The 18,389-nt window shown below is 41.1% G+C and overlaps 2 protein-coding genes across 4 annotated transcripts in view; both read left to right on the top strand.

Annotated features, from left to right (window-relative positions):
* The first annotated feature begins 306 nt into the window (after positions 1 to 306).
* Positions 307 to 7,725, top strand: CTXN2 (cortexin 2). 2 transcript variants are annotated; one of them, XM_034784231.1, is made up of 5 exons: positions 307 to 630; positions 1,204 to 1,273; positions 2,373 to 2,538; positions 4,409 to 4,576; positions 7,293 to 7,725. In XM_034784231.1, exon 5 carries the CDS (start codon positions 7,347 to 7,349, stop codon positions 7,593 to 7,595), a length of 249 nt encoding a protein of 82 aa, XP_034640122.1. In that variant the 5' UTR covers positions 307 to 630; positions 1,204 to 1,273; positions 2,373 to 2,538; positions 4,409 to 4,576; positions 7,293 to 7,346; the 3' UTR covers positions 7,596 to 7,725. The 2 variants fall into 2 exon arrangements, with proteins under 2 accessions (XP_034640122.1, XP_034640123.1); XM_034784232.1 differs by lacking the exon at positions 2,373 to 2,538.
* A 6,149-nt stretch (positions 7,726 to 13,874) lies between these two features.
* The window catches only part of SLC12A1 (solute carrier family 12 member 1), a 66,617-nt gene continuing 62,102 nt past the window's right edge, over positions 13,875 to 18,389 (top strand). For both annotated transcript variants that reach the window (XM_034784725.1, XM_034784726.1), the window contains exon 1: positions 13,875 to 14,479. In XM_034784725.1, coding sequence (XP_034640616.1) covers positions 14,069 to 14,479 — 411 coding nt within the window. In that variant the 5' untranslated portion in view covers positions 13,875 to 14,068. The remainder of the gene's footprint in view (positions 14,480 to 18,389) is intronic.

Here is an 18,389-nt window from a genome sequence, read left to right on the forward strand (position 1 = left end):
CCCTTGTCTGCGTGACATTGTTGCTTGCACGGTAAGGACCCCTCTGACACCTCAACAGAGGTGCTGCTGTGCCTGCAGATGCCATGTCCCAAAACCTTGTGTTTCAGGAGGGAAGGTAGCTGCAGGCTCCGGTGAGCCAAGAGAGAAATCGCTGGGCAGCCACTCTTGCGGCTGCTGCAGCATCTGGATGGGTGTGCAGCAAAGATTTGCTGATGCCTCTCACGTAGTATTTTGCAGGAAGTTTCCATACTTCTTCAGTTCAGTCGGTGGGGGGAAGGGGGGTTGGAGGGAAGCGGGGCTGAATCATCCGAAAGGGTTTTTTCTTTTTCTTTCTTTTTTAACCCAGTTCGAGAATTTCCGACCGCATCTTCACCCAAGTGTTTGGAGAGGAGTCCCCGAGCGATGAGTCCATCCGTCTGAAGAAACGCCCACCGATGACCCCTAGAGCCTCCGGAGGGGGTTGCTGGGGATGTGTAGCTTGGGGAGTCTCACTGGGTTTGTGGCCACAAGGGAGAATCCCAGCAGTCATAGGCTCAATCCTGAGCTTTCAACAGCTTGAGAACCTACACTGTGAGCCACTGCAACTTCGGCAGTTCATCAGCATGGGGAGAGGGGACAAGGAAGAACGGGGTTTGTATTGCTAGGTTTTCATTCGATAAAGATGCTTCTCTGTCTAGTTAGAAAACAAGAAGGGTGGGGAGCTGTGCACATCTTGGCTGGAGAATTGCACTGGTTTTGTCTTTTTAAATTCTGCAGGATATCTTGAGCTTGCTATGCTGTTTTGTTATGATTTCCTAGCTATGCTGTAGATTTGCTTTTAATAATGCAGATAATGACTGTATTATGGCCAGGTAAGGGATATTCTCAGAGAAAGCCTCTGTTAGGGTAAGACAAAGCAGGTAGTTTTTACAGAAATTAAATGTTGTTTTTCAATACTGCTCCTTGAAATTTGCCGTAAATGATTATAGACTGAAATCTATGTTTTTGTAAATACATAAGTGTCCTAGTGCAAAAGGATGCCAAAGAGAAGTGAAAGCTATAGATATAACTGTATATCAACAGTTGCCTTGCAGATACTCCATATTTTATGGTACAATTATACTACATGCTCATAGCCAGTGTACTGCATTATTTTATGTTCACAAGTCCAAGGATGATGACACTGAATCTTTTTTTTTCCTATTCTGTTTCTCACTTATCCAGACATCCCTAGCTCATAAGAATAAAAAGTGCATTACAGAGCGCAGGATCTACCACCAAATGGATACTCTAGGTATTGTACATTTACTAGGAGTAAAATCTTATCTTTACAATACTTTGTATATTTGAGGGGTGGAGGTGGCAATCTCTTGCTGGCTCAGATTTGCAGGGGAATGCACAGTGGAATGGAATTTACTGCTGCTCCAAAAAGATGCAGTATGTCCTGTGCTTACATACTGCAGGCCACGCCTGGCCCTACTACACTCTCAGAATGGCTAATTACACCCTTCTGATACCAAACAGTGCTGGGCAGCATGGCATTGGGCTCCCTGCATAAGACTCTCTTGAATGCCAGGTTTGGGATCGTGACCTGCTGGCTGGATAGGGTGGGAAGAAGAGGCTGACTTTCCTGCAATGATTTAGGGATGCAGTATGCATATTAACTGAAGTGAGGTTGGCTCTGCAGTCACAGAGCTGTTCTTGTGACATTTCCAGACCAGTGTTGTCATCTCAGAGTGGTCCAGATCGTTTGGATAAACTTCCAAATTCATGGAAACTGGAGAGAACTTTTTGAGGTGTACCCATCACTAATCCTCTCCCTTCATTACCGCCTTCAAATTCCTGCTACAGCAATGGTACCACCCTGAAGTGCCACTCCTCCAGAGCCAGGTTTTTAAAGATAACGCTGGAATAAATTGCCTAGGGAGGTTATGGAATCTCCATCTCTGGAGATATTTAAGAGTAGGTTAGATAAATGTCTATCAGGGATGGTCTAGACAGTATTTGGTCCTGCCATGCGGGCAGGGGACTGAACTCGATGACCTCTCGAGGTCCCTTCCCATCCTAGAATCTATGAATCTATGAATAAAGATGCATACAGGCACCTAAGTGCTTTTGAAAATCCCACTAGGTGCCTGTCAGCATCTTTAGGCACCTAAATGCCTTTAAAAATTCTTAGAAGCATTAATCTAGAATCCAGGCCATTTGAAGCATCATCAGAATGATGGGGTCACTGCACCACTGCTTCAGCCATGCAACCTCCAGTACTTCCTGAATGATAACTATCTGAGTACCATGGCAGCAGGAATGACTTTTTAATTACTATTAGGTGAAACTTGTGATTTACAGGAGTCACCTGAAACTCATTAAGCACAATTAGTTTTTTAACCTAGGTTGTAATATGTAATGTGAATTCTCAGTCAACCCGGGCTTGATCATGAAAGGATCTGAGTCTTCTCAACTCCTGATGACTTCAGTGGGACTTAAGTGTACTCAGCACCTCCCCAGATTGGGCCCTTACACGGTGATCTTTACAACAAAACCTGTTTGTTTTTGAGGGTAAGGCTAATATCCAGCATGCGAGGAAGACTCTTGAGGAAGTCTTGTAATCAGCAACCTATGGAGGCTGTGGTCAGACTTCTCAGACCCTTTCCCGAGAATGTCTGGAATTACTGTTGACACTTTCTTTTTCTAAAGTCTGGAAATGTGAGGGTGTGTAACTAGGGTTGCACAAAAAGTTCATATCGAAACCCTCAAACCACCCATAATCAAGGTTGGATTCTAATGAAACTTTAAACATCAGCCTGGGTCCACAAACATTTGGTGGATATGGGTAGACGCTGTTACAATAATCTTAGGCACTCCAATTTATCTACCTATTTATCTAGGCTTCTATACGGTGCTCACTACCATCTTTTGACCTCCTTAGCACCATTTATCCAGCAACACCCAGCTGCTTCCCACCCTCTACTTACCTTTGTCATCTATGGGAGTGAGGCATTTGTACCACTCCTGCTTCCTGGTGGCCTCCTTTCTGGTCTTGAAGGGGCATCAGATGGCCTTTTCCACCACAGCAGGCTATTCAGGGATCCTTTCTTCTCCCCTCTCCCAATTTGAGGGGCAGTTGAGTGAAACTACATGGAAGCAAACTGTAGAAACTGTACCAATGGGTATAGGTTTGGTGGCACCTCCTGACAAATGGACCCTACAAGTTCTAGTTCCTATAATGCATGCCCCTGATCTCTGACCTAGTGGTTACCTACATACTTTGTTGGACTAGGGCCCTCTAGCATTCATGGTCTTTTTGCTCGTGATTTCAGACATACTCTAGAGCAGATGACATTATGTATGCATAACTGCTGGCTGCAGCCCTCAGTCGCCAATCTGTAAACAGATTTACAATGTAAACATATCCCAGTCCCCCAAACAAGTAAAATCTTACCTTTATATGGTATATATTTAGGACAAAATTTTCCACTCCAATCTGTGAGTAGGCAAGGCCTGAAATGCAGTGGAAATACTACATCTCTGCTGCTCAGGATGGGGAAAAGGAGAGCTCAGGGCTCAACAGAGAGGCACAATATGGATTGACAGGCCCAAGACCCCTGCACAAGAAATATACACTATTACTCCATTTAGCCAATGGCACCCACAGAGCCGTTCCGCCCCACTACCGCAGGTTGGGGCCAAGAATTCTGTTCCTCAGTCCTGTATGCATTTCCTTGTACTCCCTGCCAATTTACTCAGGCTTTGCATGCCGAAGATTTGACCCATAATTGCCAGTGATGATGAACTGAATAATAAATAAATAAAATAATATCAGTGTGGGCTAATAGCAAACATTTAGTAGAGCAAGCATGCAAGGACCAATAGCAATGCCTGTTTCCTAGCCCGTGTGAGAAATCAGCCCAAATATTGGTCTAACCCTATTAATTAAGCCATAGGTTCCAGGGCATAATACTGCTGTTGGTGCTTTAACACAGGTCATATGTGTCTCTTCTTCATTCCTGAATTATGTGATCATCCTACCTCATTAAAATAAATGGTGTTACTTCCTGGTTTGGTTTGGTTTGTAAACTGTATCTTATCTTGGATCCTGCTTCTGCACTCGTTTCTCAGGCAAAACTCCTATTGACTCCAATGGGAGAGAATTTTGCCTGAGTAAGACTGCAAGATTGGGAGTTTATGCTCCTCTGGGAGTTGGGGGGCACAGACCTCTGCACCCAAGCAGAGACCCACTGATTTCTATGGGCTTCACATAGGCACAAGTGTCCCCCTCCTGCAGACCCAATTGCAGAACCTGGGCTATAGTTTGTCTCAGAGACTTCTGTGTCTTTTATGGGTGTACTTTATTTTCTGGCACTATGTCTTCTTGCTTTAGTGTACAAATCATTTCCCAGTATAAGCCTTTCATTTTTTAATTTCCCAGTGTCCTTGGACTCCTGGAAGGAGAACTTTCTTCTTGGCTGGATCCTGGTACATATAACTGATTTGGGCAACAATTTGAGAATTCTGTGATTTTACTTTCCAATCTCTGCAGCTGTTAAACCTCCTGGAAAAACTGGAAACGTGCCTTACATGAAAACGTGTGAATCAGGTGGTTTCATCTATTTCATTTGTTTTCTTCATATAGATATCAATTATTGTCATTCAATTGCTCTTGACATTATTTTTGGTTACTATGGGCCATATACTGGCACTTTGTCTCTCACCAAGTAGCACCACACCCCGCAAGTTGTACCCTTTGGTTCAATGGCATAAATCACAGAACAAGACATTACTCAACAGGAGTAAAGATCTCATGGCTCTGATGGACAAGCCTCTAAGTAAGAGGAATGAATTTTGCTAATGAACAACGTGCAGAAGTTTGGACTGGGAGTCAGGGAAAGGAAAGAGAGGGTGGTGGTGAGGTGCTTAAACCAACATTTTCCAAACCTTAAAACAGGTGCAGGTTGTAGGGCCAAATCCAGTGGGTATAAACCAGTGTAATTCCAAATAAGTCAATAGCTCTATGCTGACTCACATCAGCTAAAGATCCGTCCCACAGTTTTTAACTGTATCCTTCCTTCCTTCCTTCCGTTTTATCCTTACTCCTTATTATGGACTAAGTTAAACGGAAGCTGAAAAAGAAAAAAATAGGTTTGGTTTCTGCCCTTTTCTCTTCTCTCCTCCCTGTTTTTGGCTGTTTTTTAATTTTGGTTCTTTATGATCTATATAAAGAAAAATGGAAGTTATCAGGTGGAAAAGAGAGGATCCAAACAAGAATCTTTTACTGGCTGCTGTTTGTTTTTCAGCTAGAAGATTTCTGGGATGACTTTGAAATTTGTAATGGGAGCTTCCTTGAAGGAAGGGTGCTGAACACAAGGAATGTTTTCCCCAAGTGTTTTAGTTAAATAGGTGTTAACAACAGCCAACAAAAACAAATAATCAGCCTAAAAATGATCCCCCCCCCCTTGGTACTTGCTATGTTATAATCCTACCAGTTTTCTAGTTGTCCATAGAGTCGTCAGGGTAGGCAGGATATCCGTTTCTAACAGGAAACCAAGCAGACAAAAATTATGAAGAGAAGAGAAACCTCTTTGGCCTTCTTTATCATTATAAAGAAGCCAATAAAAAAGGGAGGGGAGTCCAATTTCTTTCCCCTTTGCAGATCATCTATCATGCTCTGACACCTTGAGGTCTGCTGAATTGTGGCAGTGGTGATGAGGCAGGTGTGGCACCTGAGTGGAAGTGGCTGGAACATAATGCCCATGTAAGGCTAAGGCAGGTGTATTGCTCCCAAGAGCACAGGAGAAAGCATGTTCAGAAATGTCACTTGTACACCTCTAAAAATGGTGGAATGTGTGCTCAGTCCAGCAGCAGTCTCAAGGCATCAGCTGGAGTGTATGGGTGGGGCCCTGGCCATGTTCCCTAGCCCACTTTGCCACACCCTCTTTGCAGCCTCTACTGTCACTACATGGGCTAGCGAGCCCCTCCTCACTCCTTCCACCCACACTAAGGGAGCACAAATCCCAGCATGGGCTACCTCCAGAGTGAGTGCACTAGAAAGGAGAAAGGGTTCCCTGCACGCTCTTCCCAGACTACTGCACTCATGCAAGGGCAAACCATAATTTGGCCCTGTGTATTTTGGGCCCTTCTGCATTCCTTGTACTCTCTCGCCCAAACTGCCAGTGAAGTCAGTGGATGTTTTTAAAGTGCCACGAATGCAGGATTGGGCCCTTTGTGTACTGCTTATAAATGATCCTTTGAATGAAGAAGCTGTTTTAAGGCTCCTAAATCAGTGTCTTGGGGAACAGCAATATTTTAAAAGGGAAAATAATGGTGAAGAGAAGAGCATAATGAGGGAAAGGAAAAAGATTTGTATTCTCACTTCTTCCATTAACCTTTCCGCATACACTAATGGGTGTAGGGATTTCTAATTTCAGTTTGGTGGGGACATATACACTTTGTACCCTTGGGAGCTGGCACATGGCTCAGAATGCAAATCTGAATGTAGCTTTTGACAGTCTGTGCCCCACCCAGACTCTAATAATGTTTATGCACTAATGATGACAATCGCATAGGGCAGGTGGTATTCAGAAAAGCAAGTACGCAACTACACAAGTACATTAGCTTGCATTTAACACTACTTACACATACACATGATTAGTGAGAAGTTAAACGTTCAGCCGGTCATTTTTACAAGCATTTTTAGGCATGCAAATACATGCATTTGTCTGAAAATGGAGCCCAAACAATAAGATGCCCAACACTATTATATAAAAATGACATTTTCATTCTGTACGTTTGGTTTATTGCAGTTAGAGTTCTAGGCTAAAATACATGGGCCCAATCCATCAGTCTGACTCAGGTGAAATGCTCATTGAAGTCAACGGGTGTTTCACCAGATTAAGGACTCAGATACTGATAGTGCAAGCTCTCCAGCATAAGTTTCCCATTTAACTCTGCACATGGAGGTCTTGCGAGCTCTGACCTGATGAAGATTGGCAGGATTTTGCCCAATCTGATAAAATGCCATTTAAAGCAGCCTTGCAAAATTTCACATGCCCCTGGCCAGTAGTTTTCTATTTTGGGTGGGGGGGACAAGCAAGTAAATGATCAGTTTTTCATTGTCATTGTCAGGATTAACAACTCCAACTAGCTTTTGTTTGACTACCAATTTCTAATGACAGTGTTGCCAGGCTGATTTGGGTGCACAAAAAGGTACTTTCACTATTAACGCCCATGCAGTTTTTGTTTTTTTATGCTGATAATAGCTCAGAGATCTATGTTACATTTGGCCATAACCAAACTGACTCCACTTTTGTGTACAGGCAAAGAAGGAATACGAGTGAAAATCCCGAAGACTCACCAGTATGTGACGCCCAATGATGAGCAGTAGCTACTGCAGCAACGCTTCAGCCAGCATGAGTGTCAGCGAAGTGTCTGCCTTCTCACTGACTTTAGAGCAAAAAACTGGCTTTGCCTTCGTAGGGATTCTGTGTGTTTTCTTGGGACTACTTATTATTAGATGCTTCAAAATCTTACTGGACCCGTATAGTAGCATGCCATCTTCCACCTGGGAAGATGAAGTCGAGGGTCTTGATAAAGGAACGTTTGAATATGCTCTTGCATGAAAACTCAAAAGAGTATCCTGCCTTACTTTTGATGTTGATTTCATTCTGAAAACCTAGTACTGATACATTTGTACTATAAACCTATGTTTTGAAGATATGATGGTGGCATCCGTTTTGTTAAATAAATATTTGTTGCAGAATCATAAAAGCATTTCATGCTGCTTTTATTTTGGGAATTCGCCTTTTGTGGAGCTGTGGGTAAGAAACAGCTAATGTCAAAGGAAGACTTTAGGGAGATGATTCACTAAACATTCAGTGAGGAGAAGTGGCAGAGAAATCTCTTGAGAACCAGACCTGTCACCTGTCTCTTCATAGGCAGAATTCATGCCACAACATCACATCAGTGACAAATGGGTGTGAAATATTTTTGAATAGTAACTCCCAACTCATCCAACATGATTTCTTTAAGTCCAGAAACTGACCTTGGAGACCTCATATGCAAAAACTGAATCAGCCCAATATACGGGACCAGCTTAGTTTGCAAGATTAAACAGCACAACAGGATCACAGCACAAGGGGAGAAGCCTGCAGGTACTCATGTGTCTGCACGTGGAAACTCTTGTTTTCAGTTACTAAGAGAACAGAAAAACCAACGTAAGTGCTAATGGTTATTGCAGTCACTAATGAAAGTCCCACCCTCGAACACCTGGAGGTGCTGTCACATTGGCTAAATCCATGTGAGAGGAGCATCATGCTGCTGCTACTGTATCCAGTGTTTCCACAGTCTTTTCAGAACAACGTGTAGGGCTGTTTCTTGCTCCCAGTCTGAGAAAACTGTTTACACTTGCTGAAACAAAACTTCCCTTCTGCTCTAATTAAATTCTTAGATGGCCAAGGAAGAGTTACTGGGATGGGGGTGGGAGTTAAATGTAATTAAAGATGGTTTGGTTGCTATACATAAGATATATGGTACACTCAGCATTGCAAGACACATGCCCAGCTCAAAAATCCAACCAGAGCCTCTAATTCCATCCTCACATCCTCATACAGCTGAAAATTGGCTAGTAGCTCGCATCAGAAAGCAAAGTCATTCTGAGCCTGATAAAGAGAGATTCACAGAGATGAGGAGAGGGGAAGAGAAAAAAGCAAATATTAGTTAAGGACCCATTCCTCAAGTCTAGTTGAGCTGTGCTCAGAGCAGGACCTAAAGGGGTGTATAGCTATCTTTGCAGCACCTTTGTGCTCCCCTGGGGACTGGTTCAGCTCTTGGCAGAAGTTGGAACGGCCTTTGCTGCTCTAACTTGTGTTGGATGATAATAGTCCCCAGTGGCCATAATACTAGCTGGGGATTGCCAGAGTACAGAGGCAATCTGCAAGTCTCTCTATACCAGTGGATCAAAAGAGGATGGAACCTAGACCTGTTTCTGCCAGCTGTGCACCATTCAGTGATTCCCCCCATGCTAGAAAAGCCCCAACAGGCAGGGCAGGACAGTTTTTCAGTCTCTTTGCACTACCAGAGTGGTGCAAAGGGGCAAATCAGGGGACAGGGTCTGGTCCTACCATTGGATTGGATTTGGAATGTCACTCTGAGGAATTCTGTGGCAGAGGGTCCTAGTAAGACAGAAGAGGTAACACAGAGAAAAAACAGAAGCTGAGTAGTAACACCTCAAGGTCACCTCTTAGCACAAATAGCTGCTGTGTGAGAGTGTCAGAACTTGATAGTAATTCGATTCCACTTTTGAGAAACTTGGAATCAGACTTCTGTTTAGGTATTGTCACTCTCACTATACAGCTGTGCGTGCTAAGAGATGCAGAGACAAGAAGATGAGTTGTAGTGATTGTTTGTTTTACAGTAATTCAGCAAAATCCATATTGTGCCACGTGCCCTATCTGCTAGATAAGTGGCAGTGAAGGGAACTTGGCTAAGCAAAATGCCATTCACGGGGAAAGACACTGGATTATATGGAAAAAGCCATGAACATCATGCCTGAGGCTAATAGCAAGAAAGAGAACAGTAGTGGCGGTACTGACTCTTTTTGGTGGTCTTCTCCATCCACTCTCCAAAGTGTACAATGTGAAAAGCTGTGACCCGGAACATGTAGCATTTAAATGGCTTAGGTTCCAGTGTGAGAAACCTTTGAGGCCACATAGCTCGAATATCCTCTATTTATTTTGGTTTTAATTCAAACATAAATTAAGTATCTACCGTGCAAAATTATCCAGTGCAGAGCTTTAGCACACTGTACACATGCTCATCCTTTTCATCTTGGTAACAAGAAGTAATGTACTATTTCATTTATGCTCTGGTCCATGAACTGTACTTAGTTCTTTGACTTTACAACATTTTGTTATAGCCATGTACTAAATTCCATTTTGATTACAGAGCAACATTAGTTGTTTCTCCCTCAAAAGGAAAAACTCAAGCCTACAAGATGGAGTGCACAAACTGGAACTTTTCAAAAGCTTTCCTCAAAAATACAGGGCAAGATTTTTAACAGAAATAGACTCCAAAAAGTTCACACACAGCCTGATTCTCCTCTCATGTATTCTTATCCCCAATTTACTGATGGGGAAACCAAGGCACGGAGACAGGAAGGTTAAATGACCTCATCAAGGTCACAAGGAGAGTCAGTGGTCTCATCCATGCTGGGGATCTAAATGAATTCAGGATTATGCATAAACATGCTTCCAGCTAAACCAGTTTTTAACAGTGTTAATAGGGGATGTTGATGGGGCTAACCGGTGTTCTAAAATGTGTTATAGCCGAAGCAAAGAGCTGAGCAATGCCATGATTTTAAACATAGTGCAAGCAAAGTGTGACCCCATCAAACTTTGTTTTTTTAAACACAATTCCCAAACTCTTTTCAAAGACCTATCCAAAGCTAGGCTTAGAGTGCCAGAGTACCTGGCACCCAGACCTATACTCGGACTGCTAGGCTATGCTTTCTTCAGCATGAAACTTTATATTAACTCCCTGGATAGTGCCACTGCCCAAGTCTCAGATGTGGTGATAGGCACATCACTCACACAGGCTGAACTTCACCCCATCTGGAGGCTCAAGCTCAAACACTACGCCCAATAGGCATGAGTTTCAATCCCAAGAGGAGAGTTTACTGATAATTATGTAGTTGGCAGATCCTACAAACATACCATTGCGAAGTCAGAGTAGTTTGTGAACAAATAAACATGTTCATTTCAAATGATATAAGTACTTGACCCAATTCTGCTACATGCACTGTTGAAATGGATGGACTTGTGGTTAAGGCACTGGATGGGGATTCAGGAGACCCAGATTCCACATTCCCAGTGAGACCCTGAGCAAGTCACTTACTGTCTGTGTGCTTCTATTTAAAACAGAGATCATAATACCGCCTTTCTCTCACTCTGTGTCTATACAGACGCCAGTCCTGCAAAGGCGTCTCTGATATTTAACTTTATACACGTGAGCAGTCCCAATCAAGCCAATGGTGTCACTCATGTGCTTAAAGCTAAACACATTTAAACTGTGAGTGAGCCCTCCAGGAACTACCATAATACAAAAAATAAATAACCACAGTAATAATGAATAGTATCTTATTCCATGAGTCTTTTCCATTGACTTTAATGGGACTACTTGCTGGACTCACTGTTCAACTTCCAAATGCGATCTGCTAAAATCAGATTTCCAGTCGTGGAGTTTTAGAAATTTTAATGTAAATTCAGCCACCTCTTATTGTATCTCTTCCCCATCCCCTAAGGTATCAAAGAAAAAAAAATCTAAAATGAAATGATCCACAATCTAAAAGGAAATAAACAGGAAGGACATACTGACGTGCAAGTGCACATAAGCAGATCCATAATTATGGGACAGTAACTGATACAGCTGCCTACAAGCCTGTAGCTATATTTTATAAATTCTAAAGAAAAACAAACCAACCTATTTTCCTCCTATGACATGCAGTCACAGTTTTTCCAAGAATTAACAGGTTCATTTACTAGTTGATATTTAACAAGCTAGAATGTCCCTCTAAATCAGTCATTTAGGAGCGTTTTAGAGTATGTGTCAAAGACAGGGGTTGGGTGAGTCACTTAATGTTTTGCACAGAAGAAAGAATTAGCCAATGAGGTAAAAACCATGATGCATAAGTGAGAAGGACAGTCTATATACAGAAGTAAATAAAAGACTGATTGCCCTACACTACAGCACGGGACCGAGAGGTAAGTTAAACTATCCTGAACAGTGTAAGCTTGTTAACTTATGCATAATACAATAATACTAATAATACTAAATTTAATGGCAAATAACAGCATCTAACAGACCTCTGGAAATCTACTGCAAAAAAAAAAAACCATTATTTGCAAAGGCAGCAGAAAGGTAAGAGACTTTTATTTTCCTAGTGGCAGAAACACTTACCATAGAAGTAAACTTGGAAAGTGAAATTATGGGTCTACTGAAGCCAATGGCAAAATTCCCATTGACTTCAAAGCACCAGGATTTCACCCAGAGTCTACAAGTACAGAGTTAGGACTAAATCTGTTTTTTACTGAAGTCAGCAGCAACACTGTTATTGACTATAGTAGGATCAGGATCTGGCATTTATGTAAGAAAATATTTCATTTCCGTGCACTCTTTTTATATTAAAGATTTTTATGCTAAGGGGAAAAGCATACAATCTATGCTCAGAGATTACCAATCAATAACATAACAAATGTAATATGGATCAGAGGTGACCAAGAAAAATAGTACCAAACAAAGAAGCTGAAAGAAGGAACTTCTTGTTTCTGGTGGAGTTCACAAAACATTAAGCAGAAAAGAACAGCTTGCTTTGAAAAACCAATATCTAGAGGGTTATAAAGAAATTTTGCTGTGATGAGAGTTTACAGCAGGATATTCTATATACAGAAACAGAGAGCGAGAGTAGATGGGACTCACAGAATCTGCATCTGACTTGCATTCAAGTGCTATAGCTAAGTCTCATAATGAGGTTTGAGTGTATTTGGTTAAGGGGCTCTTCAAGTTATAATTCCCCTGTGTGATTATTTGATATTTTATATAGGTAGGCATATGTAGATCTATCAATAGATATGGTTAATTTGTCTTTCAATTCTCAGTTCATTCTTCTAATGGGTTTATTTATTTACCTGATGTTCAGTTGGTATAATCCTTTTATAATATTGCATGTTTTTTCTCCAAAATTTCCTGCTATCAGATATATTTTCAAAAGGGCCCAAGACCCCACATGAGCTCAACAGGGACAGGATTGGACTTTTACTGAATTGTTCTACACAGGGTTGTAAAATCACATTTCTTTAGTTACTGAAAGTATTAATCAATATATGCAATTATTTCAAGCCTCATATTGGTCTGGCACAGGATTTAGTAGATCACAAATAATTTGTAATACATGCCATTTCAGAGTAATCTAACTTGACAGCTTGTTCTCCTTGGACCCATTCCTGAAAGCTTAACCATTTGCAGGACTGGGCCTTATATATAGCCTTTTTTCCTTTTTTAGGGAGCAGGGGGCAGTTCTGCATCCCTCACACATTTAGTTCTAACCATCTGCCACTATTTATTTCAAATGGTCTTAAATGGGTATTTGGGGACACAAGGAATGCAAGATCAGGTCTGTAAAATTATTCTTTGAATCTTGTATTGCCTAAAACTATTGCTAATATATATTTCAGTAATAAATAACTGTCATTTTGCTTTAGTTATTTGGACATATTCATTACAATTTAGTAAAAACATGTTTTTATATATTTCAGTTTTCTAACATTTATTCCTTTATGTGACATTACTCCTAGATACATCTAAAATGTATAGTTTTCAGTGCTTCAGTCACCAGTCATAAATTATTTCACATTTTGGAACTACTGAAAATTGTAAAGACTTATTTGTTTTATTTTTAATAGTCTAATATATTACAATTAACTTAAAAAAACATTGGATTTTTTGAAGAGTCATGTCAATTTACTTCTGCACTATGGGTGAAAACAACCAATGTGCAGTGGTAAATACCATGTGCAGGATCTCTGGTGAATTCCGTCCTTCTTGGCTAGATGTTGCATTCCTTTCATCTCCAATGAACCATTGGGCTGTACATTGTTCAGAGAAGTACTACGTTTAGTCCCTGAAAAGTATAGTGTTAGCCTATTTAGGGCCTGATCGAAGCCCATTGAGATAAATAACAAGACTCCTATTGATTACACATTGACTCAGAGTTTGGATCAGGCCCTGTTTGTAAAAAGTTATAAGGTTGCTGTCTCACAGGGTTTTTTAAGAAATCATGGAAGAGTTACCTTACTATGTAAGTTAATTAAATATAGAAAAGTTTTACTTATGCTTTTGATGACAGAGTCATGCAGGACAACCTTAAGAAGAATACTTAGGAGTGAACACTTCAAGAAAGTCTCCATTGAACTTTGCTAGATTAATAACCAAGATCTTTCAAATGCAACAGCATTATTGTCTTATTGCAGATAAAGCAACACTACCTCCGACTACAGAAGAATAGAAAGATTGGTGACCTAAGCACATAACATCCCTGAAGATGTCAATGAATAATTCTCCAAATATATTCTTGGAGCCAAGTCCAAATAGGTTTCAAGTTAATGTAATTAACGAAAGCCATGACAATAATGCAACACCCCAAGAGGATGCCGATCCTCCACATTATGAAGAAACATCATTTACTGAAGAAGCACATGGCAGACACAGGATCAGTCACAGGCCTGGAAATAGAGCATTTTATGAAAATTTTCTTCAAAATGGGGATACTGTTAAATCGGATGGAAATTTACATCCCTATGATACTCACAGTAACACATATTACTTAAAAACCTTTGGCCATAATACAGTGGATGCAGTTCCTAACATTGATTATTATCGAAATACTGGCAGCATCAGTGGGGCCAAAATGAACAGACCAAGCTTGTTAGAAATTCATGAACAACTGGCAAAGGTAAGTGGAAAGGAATGATACAAACACTTTCCATTAGATTTCCAGGCAAATTTTGTTTAGTAACATATCCAGCCCCTTATCTTGTGAACCCTGTGCAAGAGAAAAAGTGTAACTAAATACTTCCCTTATTTAGACTTGTACCTGCAGGATGTTCTCTGTTCTGTATTCTGCTAGGAGCAAAGATTTTTGTTAAACAGGTTTGTATCTGGTTGAAAATAATGAATGTACTCAATCAGTAGGAAAATATGCCTATTTCTTGTCTACAGCTATAAAACCACAGGATTCATTTTATGTTTGACTTACAGTTAAATGTGTAGAAGTAGCAACTTAAGCCATAATTTAACCTAAATCAAATATGAAAGTGTCTATTCTAACCTTTCATCTAACACCTGATCATAACTAGAGTTCTACTGATTAGTTTGTTGTGTTCATTCAATAATCTGGTAATAACTGTTGTATTAAAGTTTTATAATGTATAATAAATACCATTATCAACTAGTCAGAAATACAAAGCTTTACCCATTTGAGCTATGAACAAAAGCTACCAAATTGTAAGCAAAGGTGACAAGATGCAAATTAAGATGAGTTTCAAACACAAAAAAGAATGTGTGTTGGTTCTGAAAATATTTGCTTTAAAGAGGTATATGTTAACAGACAATTCTTGGGGACAAATTCATCCTTAGGGCACTGGTCACCCCACTGATATCAATGGATTCACACTAGGGATGACTTTGGCCCTCATTGTTTATTGTAACAATGATTTTTGGGAGGGTCTGAGAGGCACCACTTGATGATCGTCTATCAACCATTTATTCAGAAATCATTTGGCTAAATCTTTTTTACTGCCCAGTGCAAAAGAGTTGTTTAGAATTCACTCATATACTATGGTGATGTGACCATGGAAGTACAGAGGCAAGACAGACTTACAGAAAACTAGTTAGAACCACAGAGAACAGCTGCTCTCGATAAATGAGATACCTAAACTGCTTTAAATGATTTTCTAGAGTTGGGGTTATTTCCCCTCTCCTTTCTAGGGGGATTGTGGCCCTAGTTTTGATTAACTGAATGAATAGGAGAGTTTACCACTGACCCACAAGATTGATGGGTCTAATGAACAGAACTTCCCCTCCAGCAGTCACTCGATGCATGCTCCATTTTATCTGCACAGCCACCCTGGTAAATTGATCATTAATTAACAAGAAACAGGCCCTTTGTCATCAGAATCCTCATTTCTGTTGCCCTCTGCACCTACTTTTCCCACAACGATTCACCAGAAATGCATTGTCTAGGTCTGATTCCCTGCACTCTCAAAATTCCCCTTAAATGTACTGTATTTGAAAAATTGATAACAGCAAGTCTCAGACTGAATCACATTGTAATGGTCAAGACCAACCCTCTGAATAGCAGGGTTTCACAAATGTCTGTGCTACTTCATGTGCACCAGTGTAATTCATTTCTATAAAAAAAACAAACTTAATGGAAGGCTGGGGGCCTGATTCTTCACTGCCTTGCTCGGTAGTCACACACATATAAAGTGAGCGAAGAGTAGGTATAAAATACAACTTCACTGAGAGTTTTGGGTGGACAAAGACTACTAGATCAAGCCCTCTATATAGTTCTTTGCAACAGTTAAACAAAGTAATTGAAAACCTACTGGAAAAATTATTAGGGATGGTTCAACTGATCTGGATAAAATGAGAATCCCTCTTACCCCCAAACTATGGTGACAAGTTTTCTATATAAAGCATTGCTGAGAGCTAACCTTCACCCCTTTTTTAGAGTGGAAGTCAAACCATTCCCCCCCCCCCGAGATTCTAAACTGTTCAGATGTGTCTTAGGGAAGAGGCAGGAGAAGGGGGTTCATGTCTAGCTTCCAGCTGGGACTAGAAGTGCCAAAATACAGTGAGAAAAAAACGGTTCCTCCTCTATTACTGGCCAAATGTGGAAGCAGAAGTCTCCAGAGAAAGCCTGCTCTCATTTCATTTCCAACTCAGTTTTGCATATTTGTGAGGTCTGAATAATTTGGATAAGCATTAGACTTTTGGATGCTGATTCAAATGTAGTTCAAACTACAAACCTCTTGAGGTTCACCCATCCTAGGAAGGATCAATCAGAAGTAGTGAAATCAAGCCTAAAGTTAACCATTTGGAAAATCAGGGCCTGATTCTCCCCCCCATCTCCCACATTGGGACTCCCCTTTATAAGAAGGCCCTTGCCTGAGCTGTGTAAAGTGGCCTTAATGTAAATGAGAATCAGGTCCTTGGTGTGGTCACTTACAGCTATGCAACATGAATGCCAAGTGGGTATAAAACACTATCCCTGGGGTAAATGAGTGGAGAATTCCAATTTGGTAGCTCCACTAACTTTGCAGATGTACAAGTGAAAACTCGAAGGACAAGGCAGTGAAGAATCTGGCCCTCCATGTTCAGATAAGTTGTATTATATAAATGAATGACACTAGTGCATGTGAAGTAGCACAATGAAACCCTGGTGTCCTGGGGTTTACGTCTTGACCTTTATAACCTAATTCAGTCTGAGGTTTGCTGCTGGACAGCTTTTCAGTTTGGGTATCTGTTTTTGTTTACAGAATGTAGCTGAACTTCAGCTGTTTAGTTTTTTGTCCTTTGAGGTTTTTTTTAGTGAGCGAAGGTCAAAGCAAGAACTGTCTGGCTCATTTCAGAAGCTTCATAACATTACTTTTTTAACATAAGGTTTTGCAGGGCATGACTACTGGGGGAGAAGGAGGCATATTCTAGCTGTTGACACACAGCACTAGCAGTCAGGATTTCTGGGCTGTAATCCTGGCTCTTCCATTGATTCACTGAATGATGTAGGCAAGTCACAAGTTCCCTGGGTCTTAATTACTCCATCCATAAAATGGGGATATTAATATTTAACTGGACCTGAAGCAAGTGCTGTGAGGTCTAAGTTATCAATGTTTGTAAAGTGTTCTGAGATCTTAACCTGAAACACTGGAGAACACAGGATAAGAACATAGAGAAGGCAATTTTGGTATTTAGAAGACTAAATAAATTAGATGTAATTGCATGACAGGTTAAGATAGCAAGCACTATGCAAGTGCAATAATTTTAATTGTCACGGTGTTTTTAGTGCACACGGCGTATTATGGAATTGTTATAGTAACTGATTATTAGTGAAATAATCACACTTCATTCCCTTTATGTGGAACAACTCCATATAAGCTCTAAACCAGTAGTGGACAATCTACGGCCCGCATACATCCCATCAGGATAATCCGCTGGTGGGCCACAAGAAAGTGTTTACATTGACCGTCTGCAGGCACGGCCTCCTGCAGCTTCCAGTGGCCGCGGCTCACCATTCCCGGCCAATGGGAGCTGCGGGAAGTGGTGCGGGCGGCAGGGACGTGCTGGCTTCCGCTTCCTGCAGCTTCCATTGGCCGGGAATGGCGAACCACAGCCCCTGCGAGCTGCAGGAGGCCGTGCCTGCAGATGGTTAATGTAAACACTGTCTTGTGGCCTGCCAGTGGATTACCCTGATGGGCCGCAGGTTACCCACCACTGCTTTAGACTACAGTTGGCACTAGCAGAATGATTATGAAAAGTAGTTCCTGGGTGCAGAGGAACTCAGGGCAAGAATTGCAAAAATTACTAGTGATTGGGGGCAGGGGAGTCTCAGTTTTGCAGTGTCTATCTTGAGACCTCTTAAAGGTGCGTGATTTTCAGAGGGTGGTATTTTCAGAGCACTTTCTGAATAGCAGCCTACTTCATGGTGTCTCAATTTGGGTGCCCCAAAACTGGGGCAATCCAAAATCACTAGTCACTTTTGAAAATTAGAAATTAGTGATGGAGAAGACCTATCAGGATATCAAGCTTCTCCCTCTGCCAGGGCTAGATTGTTCCCTGAAGTACATTGGTTAGTGTTTTGTGTT

This window comes from Trachemys scripta, chromosome 10 (genome assembly GCF_013100865.1).
Source record: "Trachemys scripta elegans isolate TJP31775 chromosome 10, CAS_Tse_1.0, whole genome shotgun sequence".
Lineage (NCBI taxonomy): Eukaryota > Metazoa > Chordata > Testudines > Emydidae > Trachemys > Trachemys scripta.